At 42.0% G+C, this 23,548-nt stretch overlaps 1 protein-coding gene across 10 annotated transcripts in view; it reads right to left on the bottom strand.

Annotated features, from left to right (window-relative positions):
• LOC140454444 (uncharacterized) overlaps positions 1–23,548 on the bottom strand; it is a 183,724-nt gene that overhangs the window by 106,476 nt on the left and 53,700 nt on the right. For 9 of the 10 annotated variants that reach the window (XM_072549181.1, XM_072549178.1, XM_072549188.1 and 6 more), the window contains exons 3-7: positions 20,916–21,159; positions 12,596–12,700; positions 3,517–3,642; positions 2,424–2,549; positions 637–1,088 (exon numbers count right to left, since the gene is read on the bottom strand). In XM_072549181.1, the coding sequence (XP_072405282.1) occupies positions 637–1,088; positions 2,424–2,549; positions 3,517–3,642; positions 12,596–12,700; positions 20,916–21,159 (1,053 nt within the window). The remainder of the gene's footprint in view (positions 1–636; positions 1,089–2,423; positions 2,550–3,516; positions 3,643–12,595; positions 12,701–20,915; positions 21,160–23,548) is intronic. The other variant, XM_072549187.1, reaches the window with a different exon arrangement.

Raw genomic sequence — 23,548 nt, 5'->3', positions numbered from 1 at the left:
GGGACCCCCACAACAGTGGTTACAACTTGAATAAACCTATAAATCAGAAAGTAACATCAAATTCATAACCTGCTTTCTTCTCAACTACATCATTTATATAATATATTTTCATCAAAATTCAAGTCAGATGGCATTCTCATGCTACATTCTCTAATAAGTCATGACCCCTCTAAGCTTAGTGGCTGACGTCACATAATGAAAGCAGGAGATAGCAAATAATTCTTCTGCCATGATTCAGTTCCAAATAGTCAACGATGTCTACAAAATTCTCACAAACGAATCTTCAAAGTGAAATCTTTAGTCACAGTTTCTTCAAAATGAGTCTAAACTCTGTCACCTAATTAAGATAGCTAATAAAACAAACAAAAGACAAATCACAATCTAATAAGAGCAATGGATATGAAAATCAGAAATAAGAACCAAAAGTGCTGGAGTAACTCAGCAGCACCTGTAAACACTGAAACTGAATTAACGGTCAATTTCATATGACTTCTTCAGGTTCTGATACTCAGATCTGATTCAGAGGTGACTGGTGTGAGGAAATCAAATTCTCTCACTACTGCCAGGAGAAGGCAATTTGTCTGACACTGCTGAGGAAACATGGAAGAAATTAGATTTTGTAATGTTAAGTCTCACCTTCTGTGGAGTTGTGGCACAAATTGCAGATTCTTTATTGTTACTGGATAATTGTGTCTTATTGTCATATTGACTGGCGATTTTGGGTCTTTTAGCTGCCGAATTGTCATTCTTCTGTTTTGTACACTTAGCTTTCGCGTCCACACTGGTGCTTTGTATATCTCTGATGAAAATGCCTTTGTTTGTGACACTAAAATGCTTCTCTAACACTGGAGACATTTCCAAGTGTGAAGATTTATTTTTCAGTGGTGCACCAAAGTCAGATGAACGAGTAGCGTTTTGTTGAATATTGCATGATGGATCCAACGTGGTTGGAGTTTGACAACCAATCTCTGGTATCTTGTAGTCATACAAGAGTGACTGTTCAATGATCTTCCCTTCTTTCTCCAGATACTCATCAAGCAAGTCACTAACAAATGCTGATCTATTTTTAATAACCGCTGGGCTGACACCTAGTAATAAAAAGGAGGGATCGTTCAGAAAGAGAGTAACTAATAACAAAAGCATTGAAATAGTCCATTACCACCAATACAATCTTACTAATTCAGCTTCTGCTTAAGGAGACAAAAGAGAGGGGGAGGTTTTTCAAAATGGAGTCTTTTTTACATGTGGTTTTGCTAATGAAACCTCTTAAATCCTCACTCTTTCACACAGCAATTGTGGGGCAAATCAAATTTAGGAAAATAACAGGACAAGTCAATGCTGTTTTTGTCACATTTCATAAAGAGGAAAAATCAGAACTAACAACTTTCAATGCTGACGGATACTATAGAGTGGGACAGATATGCTTTTTTAAAATCTGTGTAATATAGCATCGCTCTTTATTCAGGGAAATCATAACTGAAACAACAAATTATTGTCTTTGTAGAAACCCCGTTACCAGTGAAACTTTCTGGAATTGGGAAAGCAGTACAATCAAATATTTATATACCTAAAGCCCAACACTCCAACTTCAACAAGTAGCAAGAATAATTTGTTAGAATTATAGAATTGTACAGGACGGAAAGTGAAATTTGGGGTCACTGAGCATGCCCTCTATTCCACTTTATTAGATCAAGTGATTCTTATGTGAATGAAATTAGTAGTTAATCAGAGCCAGGATTTGAAATCATGCTGAAACATTAGCAGTAAAGCATTGCAATCTGAAAAATCTGACAGTCAGAAACTTTTTCCCCGGGTACAACAGAGTGTTACAAGGGGACATAAATTTAAGGTGAAGGGTGGAAGGTATAGGGGAGATGTCAGGGGTGGGTTCTTTACCCAGAGAGTGGTGGGGGCATGGAATGCGCTGCCCGTGGGAGTGGTAGAGTCAGAATCATTGGCGACCTTTAAGCGGCATTTGGATAGGTACGTGGATGGGTGCTTAATCTAGGTTAGAAGTTCGGCACAACATCGTGGGCCGAAGGGCCTGTTCTGTGCTGTATTGTTCTATGTTCTATGTTCTATGTTCTATCCCACACAGTCAACGGTTCAACAAAAGTTGGCCCTTGAGCAATCTAGTAAAGTGAATCTGGCAGTAAATCTATAAACTTCTAAAAAGGAGAAGGCAGGTCTATTGGAATGACATAAAACTTATTCACAAAAGGTTTCAAGCAGAAACCACATTTGGCTTGGTTAGTCCACATTTTCATAAGCATGAATCACAAGGCTCGACAAGAGTTGTTTTGGATCTTCCTTTGTACTAATCGTGGGCTAGTAACTCAATTTTTTTCAGCTCTTGTGCTTTTTTAAACATGCACACACCCGAGAATCACAAAAAAAAACAAATTATAAATATTCTTGTTTACTTGAAGGTGACGGACTTGGATTGTTTTCAGGTGACCCAGGCTGCAGGTTAAACTTGTTCTTCCAGCCCTTAATCTTGGTGAGATCATTTGTTTTTCCTGTTCGGGAGATAAATGGAATTCCAGTTTCTGAAAGAAAATCAAGTCACAAGTTGCTTAAACACTGATGAGGGAAATTTAGTGGCACAGGTCTAGCATACTCTAGCCTGTCGACCTGCCCTGAAGGATTTTCTCCCAGTATTCTGTCCAAATATTTGCCTAGAAAAGTAATGCTGTAATCAGAAACAGCAGTGAGAATCAGCACACATTCAGATTATAGGAGGTTTCCAATGCTGCAGATCAACATGTTAAAATGCAACTTCTCAGATCAAGGTGTATACCATGCCCGATTAATATATTAAAGCAGGTATTTAAAGACTCGTGTGTAAATGGTTACTCATAGGCAAGGGCCTCAAGAACCAAACTAAACATCTCACTTGGTCCAAATTTGGGCTGGATTAAACTGCTGAATCACAGGTATTATAAAGACGTCTTCGCCAATCTTCTGCCATGTTCAGTTTCCTTCATTTTTGTCTATTTAAAACATCTTCAGCAATTGCAGCCAAACTATAGGCAATGGAATCTGTCAATCTGACCATAAGACCCAGGTATTACTCGTCTGTTGGCACTTTTTCTTTTTAGCTTATTGATTTATCTTGTTCGAGTTTCATGGTAACATAGAAAGGCTAAGATCTTGATTGTACCACCTTATTAGTGGATAAAAGTTCGTTGCCAGCAGCTTATGATATGTCAATACAATGAGAGTGTTAAATCTTGAATTAATATGTGGCTCATGGTTCCATAATATGAACTCCACTGAAACTACTTGCCTGCATGATCGGACTCCGTCAGATCCTCCATCTTACAAACATTTCCAGTCGCATCATCAATGCAGGTTGTCAGTTACCTGGCCAACACAACTGGAATCTTAACCAGTCAATGTTCTTCCCTTGTACCACTTCCCACCTTGACCATACAAACCAGATTAAATAGCAACAGACCCAATAGTTAGTTGAAGGTCGGTTCTTACTGACAGAAATAAAAATGAAATCCTTACCTCGAATCCCATGAGATTCATTTACAGGAAAAGAAGAAACCAATTCAACATTCTGCGTAGAAGCCAGTCCTAAACGTTCCACATTTATACATTCAGTGAGTTGGAGATCACTCAGTTTTATTCCAACTGGATAAAAGAAATGGAAAAATACAGGCAAAAAAAATCACAACAGTAGTACAGAATGTTCAAATCATAATGGTCATTTAGCTCAGTTTACAAATATTTTAAAAAGGAGATATTACCAATTTTGGTGCTACAAAAATGAAACATGGATTTATGCCAGTGATCAGTGTTTATAAACTTTACTGATTTCAGTTCTGCCACTCAAAATTTGCACAAAGAGAGAAGCAATGTGGCAAGTTTCACTTTCCTTCCAAGGGATAATAGAAACTAAAGACGAGGAAGTTGGAAAGGGAGGAGGGAAAACCTTAGAAAAAAAAACAGAAAAACACATTGGGCCAGAATTTACTACAAGGCTTATCGATGGTTAAATTGCGCAGCAACTTTCAGCAAGATGTGTGGGGTTACCTTAAAACATCCAAATTTGATATTAATCTGCAGCAACTCCACAATAGCTATAGGGAAGTACATTCACTTTTTGCTTCCCATTTTTATCTTAAAATTTATTCATTAAAACCAACACAAAAAATTAAACCTTTGTTATTGCAAGTGTATTATCTTTTAAATGTTGTGATAAGACAGAGGATTCTGGGTAATCCAAGATCGAGAACAGGAAAAAATTGTGGCTGTAACAGGTGCTCCTTTTTTTGACGTATTTTAGGTGTTGGAGGTGATTTCCTTGAATTCCAGGAGCAACAATCACTGTTTTAGAACTTTGGGGGAACAAAAGTCAAAACAATAGCACCTTAAAAAGGAAGAGGACAGACAAAGACAGTGACCACATCGTCAGACAAAGAAACCTACACTGCTGTCTGACACAGCAGTGAGTCTGCCCAGATACTGCCTTTGCTGTTTGAGTTCAACTATCTCTGGACATTGGAGTGCGCCAAGGAAAAAAATAACAAACAGCAAAATTCACAGCTGACCTTGGAGGAACCTATGTGAAAGAGCTCACAGCACAGGAACAGATAAGTGCATAGTTTTTTTTAGTGTAGCTTTAGTGTAAATCTACAATTGTGATTAGAATGGGTTCTTTGTTCATTATTTGTTTCACTGATATCAGTCTCTTGATTAAATTTTTTAAAAGATATAAGCCATAAGTATTAAGTTAGCCTAGAGCAGTGTTTTTAGAGCAATAAGATTCTGGGTTTGTCAACTGTGAAGGAGCAAAAATGGCCTTTAGTAGAGTGATGTGCTCTTCCTTTCAGACATGGGAGTTTAGGGATAGTATCCACGTTACTGATGATTATGACTGTGAGCAGTGTCTGGTTGCGAATCCATCCATGTACCTATCCAATTGCCGCTTAAAGGTCACCAATGATTCAGCAGCAGTTAGAGGCAATGAGGAATTTACAGCAGTTAGGGGAGTGATGGATGGCAGTTACAGAAAGGGAGAAAAGCCGCAGATACAGTCAGGTGGATGGGTTAACTCCAGGAAGGGTAAGAGAGGTAGGCAGGAGTCTCCTGTGGCTATCTCCACCTCAAAAAAGTATGGTATTTTGGAAAATGTAGGGGGTGATGGACCCTCAGGGAAATGTAGCAGGAACAGCCAGGTTGGCTCTAAAGTAATGAAGGATACATCAGGTTCCAAGTAATCGACTGTGATAGGAGACTCACTCATCAGAGGCACAGATAGACATTTTTGCGGCCAGCAGCGAGAAGTCAGAATGGTGTGTTGCATCCCTGGTGCCAGGATCCAGGATATTTTGGAGAGGGTGCAGAACGTTCTCAAAGAGGAGGGGGACCAGCAGGAGGTCATTGTATACATTAGAACTAACAACATACGAAGGGAAAAGGATGAGATTCTGAAGGGAGAATACAAAAGTTAGACTGGAATTTAAAAAGCAGGTCGTTTTAGTAATATTTGGATTACTCCCAATGCTATGAGCTAGTGAGGGTAAGAACAGGAGGACAGAGCTGAGGAGCCAGTGCAAGGGAGAACAGTACACATTTTTGGATCATGGGAATCTCTTCTAGGATAGACGTAACCTGTTCAAGGAGGACAGATTGCACCTGAATTTAAAGGGTATTAATATACTGGCAGGGAGATTTATTAGTGTTGCTCAAGAGGATTTAAACTAGTAAGGCAAGGGGGGTGGGACACAGGGAAATAGTGAGGAAAGAGATCAATCTGAGACTGTTATAGTTGGGTAAAAGGAGATAGTCAGTCAGGGCAGGTAGGAACAAAGTAGGACTGATAAATTAAACTGCATTTATTTCAATGCAAAAAGCATAACAAGGAAGGCAGATAACTCAGAGCATGGTTAGGAACATGGGACTGGAATATCATAACAATTACAGAGATGTGGCTCAGGAATGGACAGGACTGTTAAGTGTGTAAGTGTGTTAAGCGTGTAAAAGAAAATTTTCTGATTCAACATGTGGATGTGCTGACCAGAGAAGCTGCAATAACCTGACCTACTCTTGGGAGATAAGGCAGGGCAGGTGATTGAAGTGTCAGTGGGGAAGCACTTTGGGACCAGCGACCATAATTTCACTAGTTTTAAAATAATAATGGAAAAGGATAGACTGGATCTAAAAGCTGAAGTTCTAAATCAGAGGAAGGACAATTTTGACAGTATTAGGCAAGAACTTTCAAAAAGCTGATTGGGGGCAAACATTTACAGGTAAATGTATGGCTGGAAAATGGTAAGTCTTCAAAAATATGGTAACGAGAATCCAGAGACAGCATGTTCTTGCTAGGGTGAAAGACAAGGCTGGTAGGTGTAGGGAATAGAACATAGAACAATACAGCACAGAACAGGCCCTTCGGCCCACGATGTTGTGCCGAACATTTGTCCTAGCTGAAGCACCCATCCATGTACCTATCCAATTGCTGCTTAAAGGTCACCAATGATTCTGACTCTGCCACTCCCACAGGCAGCGCATTCCATGCCCCCACCACTCTCTGGGTAAAGAACCTACTCCTGACATCCCCCATATACCTTCCACCCTTCACCTTAAATTTATGTCCCCTTGTAACACTCTGTTGTACCCGGGGAAAATGTCTCTGACTGTCTACTCTATCTATTCCCCTAATCATCTTATAAACCTCTATCAAGTCACCCCTCACCCTTCGCCATTCAAATGAGAAAAGGCCTAGCGCTCTCAACCTATCCTCATACGACCTATTCTCCATTCCAGGCAACATCCTGGTAAATCTCCTCTGCACCCTCTCCAAAGCTTCCACATCTTTCCTAAAATGAGGCAAGCAGAACTGCACACAGTACTCCAACTGTGGCCTAACCAAGGTCCTGTACAGCTGCAACATCACCTCACGACTCTTGAATTCAATCCCTCTGCTAATGAACGCTAATACACCAGAGGCCTTCTTACAAGCTCTACCCACCAGAGTGGCAACTTTCAAAGATCTATGAACATGGACCCCAAGATCCCTCTGCTCCTCCACCTTACTAAGAACCCTACCGTTAACCCTGTATTCCACGTTCTTATTTGTCCTTCCAAAATGGACAACCTCACACTTGACAGGGTTGAACCCCATCTGCCACTCCTCAGCCCAGTTCTGCATCATATCTAAGTCCCTTTGCAGCCGACAACAGCCCTCCTCACTATCCACAACTCCACCAATCTTCGTATCGTCTGCAAATTTACTGACCCACCCTTCAACTCCCTCATCCAAGTCATTAATAAAAATTACAAACAGCAGAGGACCCAGAACTGATCCCTGCAGAACTCCACCTGTAATGGGCTCCAGGCTGAATATTTACCATCTACCACCACTCTCTGACTTTGACCGGTTAGCCAGTTCTCTATCCAACTGACCAAACTTCCCACTATCCCATGCCTCCTGACTATCCGCATAAGCCTACCATGGGGAACCTTATCAAATGCCTTACTAAAATCCATGTACACTACATCCACTGCTCTACCCTCATCCACATGCTTGGTCACCTCCTCAAAGAATTCAATAAGACTTGTACAGCAAGACCTACCCCTCACAAATCCGTGCTGACTGTTCCTAATCAAGCAGTGTCTTTCCAGATACTCATAAATCCTATCCCTCAGAACACCTTTCCATTACTTTGCCTACCACCGAAGTAAGACTCACTGGCCTGTAATTCCCGGGGTTATTTCTATTCCTTTTTTTGAACAGGGGCACAACATTCGCCACTCTCCAGTCCCCGGTACCACTCCCATTGACAGTGAAGACGAAAAGATCATTGCCAACGGTTCTGCAATTTCCTCTCTTGCTTCCCACATAATCCTAGGATATATCCCGTCAGGCCCGGGGGACTTATCTATCCTCAAGTATTTCAAAATGCCCAACACATCTTCCTTCCTAACAAGTATCTCTTCTAGCTTACCAGTCCGTTTCATACTCTCCTCTTCAACAATACGGTCCCTCTCATTTGTAAATACTGAAGAAAAGTACTCATTCAAGACCTCTCCTATCTCTTCCGACTCAATACACAGTCTCCCACTACTGTCCTTGATCGGACCTACCCTCGTTCATGTCATTCTCATGTTTCTCACATACGCATAAAAGGCCTTGGGGTTATCCTTGATCCTATCCGCCCAAGATATTTCATGCCCTCTCTTAGCTCTCCTAATCCCTTTCTTCATCTCCCTCCTGGCTATCCTGTACCCCTCCAATGCTCTGTCTGAACCTTGTTTCCTCAACCTTATGTAAGCCTCCTTCTTCCTCTTTACAAGACATTCAACTTCCCTCGTCAACCAAGGTTCCCTCACACGACCATCTCTTTCCTGCCTGACAGGTACATACATATCAAGGACACATCGTATCTGTTCCTTGAAAAAGTTCCACATTTCAGCGACATCCTTCCCTGACAGCCTATGCTCCCAATTTATGCTTCTCAGATCCTGTCTTGCAGCATCGTATTTACCCTTCCCCCAATTGTAAAACCTACCCTGTTGCACGCACCTATCTCTCTCCATAACCAAGGTGAAAGTCACAGAATTGTGGTCACCATTACCAAAATGCTCACCCACTAACAAGCCCATCACTTGTCCTGGTTCGTTACCAAGTACCAAATCCAATACAGCCTCCCCTCTGGTCAGACAATCTACATACAGAGTTAGAAAAGCTTCCTGGACACACTGCACAAACACCGCCCCGTCCAATCTACTTGATCTAAGGAGCTTCCAATCAATATTTGGGAAGTTGAAATCGCCCATAACTACTACCCTGTGGCTTCTGCACCTTTCCAAAATTTGTTTCCCAATCTGTTTCTCCACATCTCTGCTGCTATTGGTGGGCCTATAGTAAACACCCTTCCCCCATGGAATGCTAAAAGATGAGAGAAATTGAGGTTTTGGTTAAGAGAAAGGAGGAAGCATGTCAGGTATAGACAGCAGAGATTGAGTGAATCCTTAGAAGTGTGTAAAGATAATAGAAATATATTTAAGAGGGAAATCAGGAGTGTAAAAAAGGGACATGAGATAGCTTTGGCAAGGAGGATTTAGGAGAATCCAGAGGGATTTTATAAATATGTTAAGGACAAAGGGGCCCCTCAAAGATCAACAAGGCAGCGATGTGTGGAACCACAAGAGATGGAGGAGATACTAAACAAGTATTTTGCATCAGTGTTTACTGTTGAAATGGACATGGAGGATATAAAATGCAAGGAAACACATGGTGACATCTTGAAAAATGTCCACATTACAGAGGTGGTGGTGCTGCATGTCTTTAAAATGCACCTAAGTGGATAAATCCCCAGGAACTGATCAGGTGTACCCTAGAATTCTCAGAGAAGCTAGGGAAGTGATTGCTGGGCCCCTTGCTGAGATATTTGTATCATCGATAGTTGCAGGTGAGGTGCCAAAAGATTGGAGGTTGGCTAATGTGGTGCCACTATTTAAGGAAGGTGGTAAGGAAAGCTAGGGAACGATAGATCAGTGAGCCTGACATCAATTATGAGCAAGTTGTTGGAGGGAGTCCTGATGGAGAGGATTTACACTCATTTAGAAAAGCATGAGCTGAGTAGGGATAGTCAACATGGCTTTGTGCATGGAAAATCATGTCTCACTAACTTGATTGAGTTATTTGCAGTAATGAAGAGGATTGATAAGGGCAGAGGAGTGGACATGATCTTTATGGACTTCAGTAAGGCATTCAACAAAGTTCTTCATGGTAGACTGATTAGCAAGGTTACATCTCAGAATACAGGGAGAACTAACCATTTGATACAGAAATGGCTCAAAGGCAGAAGACAGAGGGTGGTGGTGGAGGGTTGCTTTTCAGTCTGGAGGCCTGTGACCAGAGGTGTGCCATAAGGATCAGCTTTTTTGTAATTTACATAAACGCTTTGGATGTGAATAGAGGAGGCATAGTTAGTAATTATGCAGATGATACCAAAATTGGAGGTGTAATGTACAGCAAAGAAGGCTACCTCAGAGTACAATGGGATCTTGGATCAGAAAGGCCAATGGGCAGAGGAGTGGTAGATAGAGTTTCATGTTTACATAAATGCGAGGTGCTCCATTTTGGAAAGGCAAATCAGAGCAGGACTTATACACTTAATGGTAAAGTCCTGAGGGGTGTTGCTGAACAGAGAGAACTTGGAGTGTAGGTTCATAGCTCCTTGAAAGTGAAGTTGCAGGTAGATGGGACAGTGAAGGCGGTATTTGGTCTGTTTTTTTCTTTATTGGACAGAACAAAGGATTGGGAGGTCATATTGCAACTGTACAGGTCATTGGTTAGGCCAATTTTGGAATATTGCGTGCAATTCTGGTGTCTCCCCTCTCAGGAGGATATTGTGAAACTTGGATGGGTTCAGAAAAGACTTACAAGGGTATTGCCAGGGTTGGAAGACTTGAGCTATAGGGAGAGACTGAATAGGCTGTTTTTCCTGGAGCATCGGAGGCTGAGGGGTGATCTTATAGAATATTATAAAATCATCAGGGTCATGGATTGAGTAAATTGACAAGGTATTTTCCCTGGGGTGAAGTCCAGAACTAGAGGACATCGGTTTAGGGTTAGGGGGCAATGTTTTCACAAAGGTTGGTGCGTGTATGGAATGAGCTGCCAGAGGAAGTAGTGGAGGTTGGTACAATTACAACATTTAAAAGGCATCTGGATGGATATATGAATAGGAAGAGTTTAGAGGGATATGGGCCAAGTGCTGGCAAATGATTAGGTTAGGATATCTGGTCAGCATAGACGAGTTGGACCAAAAGGTCTGTTTCCGTGCCGTACATCTCTATAACTCTACAAGTGTTAATGACAGCCAATCTCCCAATCAGCATGCAGAATCTCACTACTTAATGTTTTGAATTTCTTGAAATATCTAACAAATATGTTTGTTTCAAATCTTCCCATCCCTACAACCACACTCAATCTGATATTAAATAAACAGTCCTTTATCTTTCATGTTTCTTTCTAATCAAATCAATCTCAAGGGTTAATGAGATACACAGTAATCATCTTCAGTCAATGCGCAAAATTCCTTTGCATTCTTCTTGCTGGCTATTGTTTGAAGGCTGATACCATTTGACTTGCAACTACATTTCCTCTTCAGCATCAAGGTAGTTCATCTTCTGACTTTTAGATTGTTTCTGGGCTTGTTAAGACCTCTGTACAGCCACCCAACACTGTTGGAGCTCCCAAGGCCATCCAGGCTGTAACTGTGGCACAGTCCAAATAAATGACTTACAATGTTGAGGAATGTCTGCTGGCTAACTTAAAAATGGGTTTAAGGAACTCCGACTAGACACTATTGCCTGGCTTGGACAATGTGCAAATCAACACCAAAAAAAAGGTTATGATTAACAAATCAAGGACTGAATAATTCTTGTTTATTTATTCTAGAACAGAAACAATTCCCGGCAGCTTGTACTCAGCATCAAAAATTATTATGTCAAGTTGGATGAAAACAAGAGCTCTTCTACTCCTCAACCTTAGTGTAGCACATTGGGATCTAGTAGTATAGGGATTATTTTATCTGAATTCATAACATAAAGGATTGGACTAATGGTTGAGTCACATATAGGAAGGACGTGATTGCACCGGAGAGTGCAGAGAAGTGTGTATTGTGTTATAACATAGAACATAGAAAATAGAAAATAGAAAAATACAGCGCAGTACAGGCCCTTCGGCCCTCGATGTTGCGCCGACCGAAGCCTACCTAACCTACACTAGCCCAATAACCTCCATATGCTTATCCAATGCCCGCTTGAATGACCATAAAGAGGGAGAGTCCACCACTGATACTGACAGGGCATTCTATGAACTCTCAAACCGCTGAGTAAAGAAAACACAATGTTATCTGGGCTGGAGGGTTTTACTTTTGAAGTGAGATTGGATAGACTGGGATGATTAGGAGAAAATTTTAAGGGGCAGAGATAGGGTGAACATCAAGGACCCTTTCCCCTTGTTGGGAGGATTAACGACCAAGGAGCATAGATTTAATGTAAGGAAGAGGAGGTTTAAGAGGGAAGGCGAAGAAAAATTTATTTTCTCAATGGTAGAAACCGGGATCTTACTGCCTGCAAGTGGGATAAAGGAAGACACCTGCAAAACATTTTGGAGGCATTGAAGGCTTTTGGCAAGTGCTGGAAAATGGAATTAGAATGATTAGTTGGTTGTTTTTGGCTGGTGCAGACTTAATGGGTCAAAGTGCCTTTTTCATTGCTATAGACCTTTATGATTATGGTTGTAGGTCATGGGTTCAACTGCCATCTTTTGGGGGGGGGTGGGGGAGTGGAATTTAAATACATTTGTAATAAGAGAATTTAATGTTTAATATAACGCGGGTGTCAACAGTGGCTCACAAACCTCCCTATACTGTGGGACAGCAAATGCTTTATTTTAACCAGTTTGTGGTTGCTGAATCTCAGCTTAATTTTAATCTGGATCTGAAATGCAAGATCATTGCTCCTGCGATTTATGTTCATTTCCATATTTTGAATGAACCAGCATATTGGAATGGATATTTGACAAAAGAACTTTAACTACATTCCAAGAGAAAAAGGTACTAACATTCGCGTAGTGCTGGGTGAAGGATTTCATGCTTCCCATTCCAACGCAAATCATTCCGCAATTTCTGCTCAAGTTTTCCAATCTCCACTGGGTCACCGAGAGAACCTGTTTGGAACGTTTTACAGTTAGGTATCAGGAATTGCGAACATAACAAGTAAGCATTCTCTGCTTTTCAGAAAGCCAAGATTTGGAAGAAATTCCTTAAAGTTCTCCCAGCGTTCAAAGAATCAAAATGAAATTTTTCAACAATTTTTTTGTGTTCTACGGAAGAACACCAAATACTTTCGGTCTTAACTTGTTCAGTGTGTCACAAAGCTGGTCCATTTTTCTAAAAGCTGCTCCTTTTCTCAAGGGTACTGTGTCCTGGGTTTTTTTTCCCCAGAGGGGTAATAAAGTGCTCCTGGCACCGGTTAGACTGGCTTGGTACAGAGATTAAAGGGTATTGAGAGGCCTTTTTGTTTATATGTAAACAGATGACACTTCAGGCCAAAGTGGTCATGTGTTAGAAGTGACCTGTATAATGAAAGGAGCGTGGTCAGCTCTCGAGCTGAGCAGTTCAGTCCAGGACTAGTTAGGAGTTCAATAGTGACCTTTGTGGAAACTCACTCTCTCTCTTTCTGCCCTTCTAACGTCAACCTGTAAGCATCTGTTCCATTTTTAAAATATTTTTTAAGGGGGTTTGCTTATTGGAGCTATTGTGTATATGCGGAACAACAAAATTAAGTCGAGTTTCGATAGACTGAGTTCTGTAGAGGTTCTTTATTCTGTTCTTTACGTTTCATTGTCTAATTTTGTGAATAAATTTCTGTCTGTTTTAAAAGCTAGTAGCCAACCTAGCTAGCTTACTCTTGGGTAATTTTAACCATAGACCTCGGGAAACAAATTGCAAAGTTATGGTTATGGACTTGAGCAGGCAACCCAGACAAGTGTTTCCATGAAACCTTCGCTACAGGGTCTTCCCTCAGCCTGTACCAGTGTGTGCCACAAAGTTCTTCCTTGCAATTAAATGCTATGGAATTAACCAGCTCCAGCAAAGCTAGAATCGATGGGAATTAGAGTCATAGAGATGTGCAGCATGGAAATAGACCCTTTGGTCCAACCCGTCCATGTCAACCAGATATCCCAACCCAATCCAGCCCCGCCTGCCAGCACCTGGCCCATATCCCTCCAAACCCTTCCTATTCATATATCGATCCAAATGCCTCTTAAATGTTGCAATTGTACCAGCCTCCACCACTTCTGCTGGCAGCTCATTCCATACACGTACCACCCTCTGTGTGAAAAGTTGCCCCATAGGTCTCTTTTATACCTTTCCCCTCTCACCCTAAACCTATGTCCTCTAGTTCTGGACTCCCCGATCCCAGGGAAAAGACTTCGTCTATTTACCCCTATCCACGCCCCTCATAATTTTGTAAACCTCTATAAGGTCACCCCCCATCCTCTGACACTCCAGGGAAAACAGCCCCAGCCTGTTCAGCCTCTCTCTGTAGCTCAAATCCTCCAACCATGGTAACATCCTTGTAAATCTTTTCTGAACCCTTTCAAGTTTCACAACATCTTTCTGATAGGAAGGAGACCAGAACTGCACACAATATTCCAACAGTGGCCTAACCAATGTCTTGTACAGCCGCAACATGACCTCCCAACTCCTGTACTCAATACTCTGACCAATAAAGGAAAGCATACCAAACGCTTTCTTCACTATCCTACCTACCTGTGACTCCACTTTCAAGGAGCTATGAACCCGTACTCCAAGGTCTCTTTGTTCAGCAACACTCCCTAGGACCTTACCAATAAGTGCATAAGTCCTGCTAAGATTTGCTTTTCCAAAATGCAGTACCTCGCATTTCTCTGAATTAAACTCCATCTGCCACTTCTCAGCCCATTGGCCCATCTGGTCCAGATCCTGTTGTAATCTGAGGTAACCCTCTTTGCTGTCCACTACACCTCCAATTTTGGTGTCATCTGCAAACTTACTAACTGTACCTCTTATGCTTGCATCCAAATCATTTATGTAAATGACAAAAAGTAGAGGACCCAGCATCGATCCTTGTGGCACTCCACTGGTCACAGGCCTCCAGTCTCAAAAACAACCCCCCACCACCATCCTCTGTCTTCTAACTTTGAGCCAGTTCTGTATCAAAATGGCTAGTTCTCCCTGTAGTCCGTGAGATCTAACTTTGCTAACCAGTCTCCCATGGGGAACCTTGTCGAATGCCTTACTGAAGTCCAGATAGATCATATCTACCACTCTGCCCTCATCAATCATTTTTGTTACTTCCTCAAAACTCAATCAAGTTTTGAGACATGATTTCCCACTCACTAAGCCATGTTGACTGTCCCTAATCAGACTTTGCCTTTCGGGGTCAAAGAGATCAATTGTGTTAGGGGATTCTCTAGTCCGAGGTACAGACAGACGTTGCTGTGGCCAGCAGCGAAAAAGCAGAATGGTGTGTTGCTTCTCCGTTGCCAGGATCAAGGATGTCTCAGAGAGGGTGCAGAATGTTCTCACGGGGGAAGAGGGGCCAGCAAGAGGTCATTGTCCACACTGGAACCAATGACATAGGAAGGGAAAAGGTTGAGATTCTGAAGGGAGAATACAGACAGTTAGGCAGAAATTCAAAAAGGAGGTCCTTGAGAGTAGTAATATCTGGATTACTCCCGGACCTATGAGCTAGTGATGGCAGGAATAGTAGGATAGTGCAGATGAATGCATGACTGAGGAGCTGGTATATGGGAGAAGGATTCACATTTTTGGATCACTGGAATCTCTTTTGGGAATTGATCGGACCAGACTGATTTCTGGGATAACAGAACCAATGTATAGAGAGCAACTGGATCAGTTAGGACTATATTCAGTGGAGTTTAAAAGACTGCAGATGAGGATGAATCTCACAGAAACCTATAAAATTCTAGTAGAACAAGACAGGATAAAAGCAGGAAAGGTATTCTCAATGACTGGGGAGAGCATAACCAGGGGTCAAAGTTTACCCAGAGAGTGGTGAGCCTGTGGAATTCTGTCATAGAAAGCACTTGAGACCAAAACAATGAAATGGTTTCAAGAAATGAGATATACTTCTTGGAACTAAAAGCATCAGAAGATTTTAGGGAGAAAGCAGGAACAGGATAACTGGGTTGGATGAAGAACCATGATCATAGTGAATGGTGGAGCAGACTCAAAGGGCCAAATGGCCTAATTCTCTCCTATTTCCTATGTTTCCATTTAATACCAGGCAGATGGAAGTTGCCTGTGATAACTGGAAGCAAATCATCTCAGCATCAGGATGATATCCAGCCATCTTTGGTTGATTCATCAAAGATCTTCATCACAAGATCAAAAGACAGGATGTCCACTGGTGGTTGCACAACGTTCATCACATTTGTGCTTCCTCAGACTCCTTAAATGTTCAAGACTTCAAAGCAGCAAGGCATGTAAAATATCCAGACTTGGACCGGCAAGTAGCAAGTAATATTCACATTCCACAAGCAGGAATAACTAGCTCCAACAAGACAGAACATAGCTACTATCCCATGATACTCAATTGTATTACCATAACTGAATCCCCCACTAGCAATATCCTGGGTTACCAATGACAAGAAACTAAACTAGATTAGCCATATAGATAATATAATGACAAAGACAGGTCAGAGGCTAGAAATCCTGCAGCACCTTCTAAACCCTTCTGTTTATCTTCCAAACAGATAAAACACAGCCTACAAGATTCCCTCAAAGTCAGTCACACCCAGACTAGGAAACGTATCGCTGCTCCTTCAGTGTTCTTGGTCAAAATGCTCAAACTCCTGAATGGCACTGTGGGTCTACCTATGTCAAATGGACACCACAGGTTCAAAGAAAGCAGCTCATCAGCAACTTCTCAAGGGCACTAGGCATTGGCAATAAATGCTGGTCCAACCAACATCACATCCTATTTTCAAAATTCCAGCATGCAATATTTCTTCTTAGAGAAAGCCAGTTAAATCTAAGTATTTAGGGAATAGGAACAGGGAGCGTTCTTCCTTTTTCAACTCTTAGTCATAATCATGCCATCCCAAGGAAAGCTCCAATACTGCAATGAAACAACATGAATGGAGAAATAAAATTTCACAAGGATCTTACCAACACTAACCATACGAACAAGAATTGATATGCGAAAGTTCTTATTGTGGCCAATATATTTTATTTAAATGTACTTGAATCCTATAATTACAGCTGCTGCTTAAATTGCTATCCTGCTTTCCTTTTGAAAAAAGATTGACACCAGCCTGAAGTCCAAGACTTGTAGCAGACCCCCTGCTCAATAATGTTAAATACAAGGAATCTGCTTAAGAAACCTAATTACTAATTAATGCATAGAACATAAATCATTCAGAACATAGAACATTACAGTGTAGTACAGGCCCTTCGGCCCTCAATGTTGCACCGACTGGAATCAATCTGAAGCCTCTCTATCCTACATTATTTCATTTTCATCCATATGTTTATCCAATGACCATTTAAATGCCCTGAAAGTTGGCGAGTCTACTACTGTTTCAGGCAGTGCATTCCACACTCCTACTACTGAGTAAAGAAACTACCTCTGACAATTGTCCTATATCTATCAACCCTCAATTTAAAGCTCTGTCCCCTCGTGCTAGTCATCCCCATCAGAGGAAAAAGGCTCTCACTGTCCACCCTATCTAACCCTCTGATTATCTTAAATGCCTCTATTAAGCCACCTCTCAACCTTCTGCTCTCCAACGGAAACAGCCTCAAGTCCCTCAGCCTTTTCTCATAAGACCTTCTCTCCATACATCTCTTCTGAACCCTTTCCAATGCTTCCATATCCTTCCTAAAACGTGACGACCACAACTATACGTAATACTCCAAGTGCGTCCACACCAGAATTTAGTATAGCTGCAGCATGACCTTATGGCTCTCAATCCCTCTACCAATAAAAGTTAACACAACGTTTGTCTTCTCAACAACCTTATCAACCTGGGTGGCAACTTGCTGCCACCCACACAGAGATCTCTCTGCTCATCTACACTGCCAAAAATCTTTATTCTTCTTGCTTCTTCCAAAGTGAATCACCTCACACTTTTCCCGCATTAAACTCCATTTGCCATCTCTGAGTCCAGCTCTGCAGCTTGTCAATGTCCCACTGTAACCTGCAACATCCTTCAGCACTGTCCACAACTCTATTGACCTTAAATGTCATCCGTAAATTTACTAACCCATTCTTCTATGCCTTCATCCAGGTCATTTATAAATATGACAAACAGCAGTGGTCCCAAAAGAGATCCTTGCAGTACACCACTGGTAAATGAACTCCAGGATGAACATTTCCCAACAACCATAACCCTCTGAATTCTTGCAGCTAGCCAATTTCTGAAACAAACCGCTAAATCACCCTCAATCCCGTGCCTCCATATTTTGTGCAATAACCTATTGTGGGGAAGCTTATCAAACAACCTTATTGAAATCCATATACACCACATCAAATGCTTTACCCTCATCCACCTGTTCGGTCTCCATCTCAAAAGAACTTAATAAAGGTTGTGAGGCACGAGCTACCCTTCACAAAATCATGTTGACCAACCCTAAGCAACTTATTCCTCTCTCGATGATTATAAATCCTTTCCAATACTTTATCCACAACCAAAGTAAGGCTCTCTGATCTATAATTACCAAGGTTGTCTCTACTCTCCTTCTTGAACAAGGGGACATTTGCTATCCTCCAGTCTCTGGCTCTATTCCTGTAGACAATGACGACATAAAGATCAAAGTCAAAGGCTCTACAGTCTTCTGGCTTCCCAGGGAATCCTAGGAAACATTCCATCAGGCCCAGGAGACTTATCTGTTTTCACACTTTCCAGAATTGCTCACACCTCCTCCTTGTGATCCTCAATCCCGTCTCATCTCGGAGCCTGTAGCTTAGTATTCTCCTCGACAACATTGTTTGTTTCTAGTGTGAATATTGATGAAAAATATTCATTTAGCGCTTTCCCTATCTTCTTGGATTCCATGCACAACTTTCCACTACTATCCTTGATTGGCCCTAATCTTTCTCTAGTCATTCTTTTATTCCTGACATGTCTATCGAAAGCTTTAGGGTTTTTCTTGATCCTATCTGCCAACAACTTCTCATGTCCCCTCCTGGCTCTTCTTAGCTCTCTCTTTAGGTCTTTCCTGGCTAACATTTATCTCTCTAGTGCTCTAAGCATATTACAAAGTGTTAATGTTTTCAAAATGATAAACAGTGCTTTGCTTCTTATCCAAGCAATGTTTCCATGAAAAGGTACAGATAACAAATTGGTTCTGGAAGAGTTTCAAAGAAGTATATGACTTCCAGCAGCAGAAAGGAAATCCAATACCTACTTTGACACTGAACAGAAGGTCCTCAGAAGATTCAGGAATCAATGTTCATTCTGTGCTGAAGCAGTTAAGGTACATACTAGCAGAATATTGGAAAATACAAGTCAGTCAATATCCGTAAAACGTTTTGTTCGTACAACCAACATTGAATTAGATGAAAGATGGATGAATGCATGCAATGAAACCATCTCTTATTGGGAAGTCCACATGGCCCAGAGAAAATGGTAAGGTAGGACTATAATATCTCTTGTGGACATAACAGGTGTGAAACTGGAAAAGCACAGCAGGTCAGACAGCACCCGAGGAGCAGAAACATTGACATTTCTGGCCAAAACCCTTCATCAGGGCTGGGGAGGAAGAAGACAGCCCAGAAGCATATCGAGGAAGAGACTGGGGCTGGGGAAGGATAGGTGAGATGATGATTGGTAGATGCAGGTAAGGGGTTATTGTGATTGGTCAGTGGAATGGTTGGAGCAGGTAGGTGAAGAGGAAGATGGACAGGTTAGGTCAGGTCAGGTCAGGGAGGTGAGGAGGAAGGGGAGGGCTGGACATGGGATAAGATTGGGGAAGGAGGGAATTTGAAACTGGTGAAGTCAATGTCGAGGTCATTGGGCTGTAAACTTCCCAAGGAAAATATAAGGTGTTGCTCCTCCTTTGACCTCACTCTTGACAGTGGGAAAGTAGAAGGAGGAATTAAAATGGATGGCAACCGGAAGTCGGGTTGGAGGACACATACACAGCGCAGATGCTCTGCAAGCTGGTCCCTCAGTCTGTGTTTGGTCTCCTCTAGATAAAGGGGACCACACTGAGAGCAACAGTTGGAATAGATCAGGTTGGACGAAGTGCAGGTGAATCGCTGTTGAATCTGGAAGAATTGTTTAGGGCCTTGGACAGATATGAGGGGGTGGTATGGGGCAGGTGTTGCACCTCTTACAGTTACAGGGAAAGGTACCGGATGTGGTGGAGAAGTTGATGGGGAAGGTAGAGTTGATGAGGGAGTCGCAGAGCGCATAATCCATGCAGATGGCAAACAGGTATGGGGAAAGAAATATCTTTTTGGTGGTGACGTCTGATTGTGGGTGGCGGAAACGTCGAAGGATGATGCACTGGATTCAGAAGTTGGTTGGGATGAGAGAGAATGTGAGGACGAAGGTGACTCTATCCTTATTGTTGGGGGGGGCGAGGTGGGGGGCAGGAGGGATTTAAGGAGATGGATGAGATGCGGTTAAGGGCATCTTTAATTATTGAGGTGGGGAAACTACAGTCCCTGGAATGAGGAGGATATCTGGGATGCCCTGGAGTGTAATGTCTCATCCTGGGAGCAGATATGGCAGCGGCAGAGGAATTGAAGTACAGGACAGCATTTTACAGGAGCGTGGGTGAGAGGAGATGTAGTCGAAGTAGTTGTAAGAGTCAGTGGGTTTGCAACGGATATCTTCCCACTCATCTACCTGCTCCACCCTTCCTACTCACCAATCACAAACTCCCTACCTGCATCCACCTATCACCATCCTGCCTACTCTTCAAGTTGGCACACCCCCACCCCCCATGCACCTCTGGGCTCCCTCCTCCTTCCCAATCCTGACAAAGGCTTTAGGCCCGAAACATTGACTTGCCTGCCCCTCGGGTGCTGTCTGACCTGCTGTACCTTTCCAGCTTCACATCTATTGACTTACAGTCCTTACTGTCCCCTAATAACCTGCCAACACCCATCAGAGGATCATATAGGAGAAACTGCCACTCCAATGAGGTAATGCAAAGTAGTCAACACTGAAGACCATGCTCTAAAAGATAAGAGCTTTAGAACAGAAGGGAAAACTGGAGCAAGCAAACAAAAAACAAATTGCAGTAACATGACTAAGAACATGGAGATGGAAAATGGCACCAACATTATTTTAGCAGTACAATGGATATCTGTACAGGTTTACCCTGCAAATAAAACCGGACTGACCATCCGTCACTGACCTTTCAAATTGAATGAACCCTCCATTTGCAATACATTTTCGACAGACACAATTTTTCTCATTTCTTTTGTGACCCCTCGATTATTCATACTCTCCTGGATTCTTACTGCACCATCCTTTATAGGAATTATTGTTTTTAGTTCCTCCTTAGGTTCTTGATCAGACACGGTACTGTGCATATTTTCGGCAGGGTAGAGGGGTTTTTTTTCACATCGTTTCCTAGGCCTTTGACTATTACCAACATCCTGTGGGGAAACAAAGTGAGCATTATTCACTGAGCAAGGTGAAACTGCAAGGAATGTTGCACGCTCAATTATGAGCAAGCCTGGAACAGTGCACAGTTTTTTTCAATTCACAGCACAAATTAACTTTTCTTCACTACATTAGTAAAATGACCAAATATACTCCTAACCCAAATTGCATTCTGAGTCAGAAGATTCAACAACCAGGTTTATTTAATAAACAAAATTACTGGGTTATTATAAAAATAAGACCAATTTGGCAAAACAGTAAAGCTGATTAACATGACAGTTTGAAATATGATAGCATAAGTATTCATCCTAAGTAACCCAATACACACAATGTTTTTTAAAAAAGGAAACTTTAGGAAAACAGTTTGTAGCCAAAATAGTTTTCAATTCCAGGACAATAAAAAGGATAAGATGAGAAATGTTCCAATTTGCTTTCAGTCTGGCACTCTTGTGCAAGTAGAACCAATCACTAGACACAAGTATTTATCATTCTGAAATTTCTTTTTCTTTAGAAAATCAAGAACAGGTCTTAGCACTCACACAGGATTCACAAGATGGTTTCTCAGAAAGGTGGCAAAGACTGAACTGGGGTCTTAGTTCTTCAAATACTACACCCCAGTCGAACTTCAAAACAATAACAAATAGCCATGCTCCTGACAACAATAAACTCTGGTATCCGACTTCGAGAAATCCAAGCAATTAGCTCAAGGCATGTGGCTTCTAGTAAATGTCTTGGAAGTGTCCTGCAAAGTCCCTTCATTTGATTTGATTTATTATGGTCACATGTACTGAGATACAGTGAAAAGTATTGTTTTGCATGCTAACCAGACAAATCACACCTTACATAAGCACATCAGGGTAACGGAACAGAATGCAGAATATAGTGAAAGTGCAAAGAAAGATCAATTCTAATATGAGGGGTCTGTTCATAAAAGTCCATTGAATCTGTTGGCTTATGTTTTCAAACTTTTGAATCTTCTTAGGGGAAGCACAGTGGCTCAATGGTTAGCATTGCTGCCTCACTGCGCCAGAGACCCGGGTTCGATTCCAGGTGATTGTCTGTGCGGAGTTTGCACATTTTCCCAGTGCCTGCATAGGTTTCCTCCAGGTGCTCCAGGTTCCTCCCAGAATCCAAAGATGTGCAGATTAGGTGAATTGACTCGGCTAAGTTGCCATAGTGTTCAGGGATTGTAGGTTAAGTGCATTCTATGTACCTGCTCAGAAATATTACAGCACACCTCTGGAGCAGGTGGAATTTTGATCCAGGACTTCTGTAGCTTGGAAGTATGGTCTCTACCACTATGCTACATCAGTCCTCCCAACACCCATTCTAGAATGGGTGAATACAGCATCACATCTGTGGCCAAAACATTCCAGCCAACATTTTTAAGACTCGTAAGGAAGTGAAGGATCCAGTTGCAGAGGAGGGGACCAGAGCTCTAGGTCGCTGTGTTTGGAGATAGTTTGGTTGGAGTTATGGTGTTAAAGGCAAAGCTAAAGTCAATGCTTAGAAATCTGGCATAGGTGTCCTTGTAATCCAGATGTTCCAGTGACAAATGTAGGGCCAGGGAGATGGCTTCTTCCATGGACCTGCAGTAACGGTAAGCAAATTGTAGCGGATCAAGGCAGTTTGGGAGGCTGGATTTGATGTGTGCCATTACTAATGTCTTAAAGCACTTCATAATGATGGATGTCAGAGCCACCAAGCAGTAGTTTGGTGTTGCTTGAGTTTCCTTTGGCACCAGGTAGGAACCTCATATCATAGTCAGTCAAAGAGTGATTAAATATGTCTGCAAATACACCTGATAGCTCGTCCACAAATGATACGAGTACACAGATGATGACTCCACCTGGCTAGTTGATTTCCATGGGTTTACTCTCAAGGTTGAGATAGTTAAAAATCACACAACACCAGGTTATAGTCCAACAGGTTGAACTGGAAGCACTAGTTTTCAGAGTGCCGCTCCTTCATCAGGTGGTTGTGGCATCTCCAATTCAAGGTGGAGATAGTGAGGACTGCAGATGCTGGAGAGTCAGAGTCGATAAAGTGTGGAGCTAGAAAAGACACAGCAGGTCAGGCAGCATCCAAGAAGCAAGACAGTTGACGTTTTGTGCATGACCCTTCATTAGGACTGGGGAGGGGGAAGGGGCTGAGAAATAAATTGTGGGGGCTAGCAGAAAGGTAGTTGGGATGGCAACTGGTAGGCAAAGGTTGGTGGTGGTGGTGATAGGTCAGTAGAAAGAAAGATGGTCAGGTTAAGAGGGCAGTGCCAATTTGGCTTCACAGCTTGTTACATCTTGTAAGCCTTGCCATAGTCCACATGTGTTTGTGTGGTTAGTCTGGGACTCTAGTTTAGTTTGGTATTGTCTCGTGGCATCCCTG

The sequence above is a fragment of the Chiloscyllium punctatum genome, chromosome 29, assembly GCF_047496795.1.
Source record: "Chiloscyllium punctatum isolate Juve2018m chromosome 29, sChiPun1.3, whole genome shotgun sequence".
Taxonomy (NCBI): Eukaryota; Metazoa; Chordata; class Chondrichthyes; order Orectolobiformes; family Hemiscylliidae; genus Chiloscyllium; species Chiloscyllium punctatum.
Note: the sequence above shows the minus strand (reverse complement) of the source record. Positions and strands in the feature narration are given on the sequence as shown.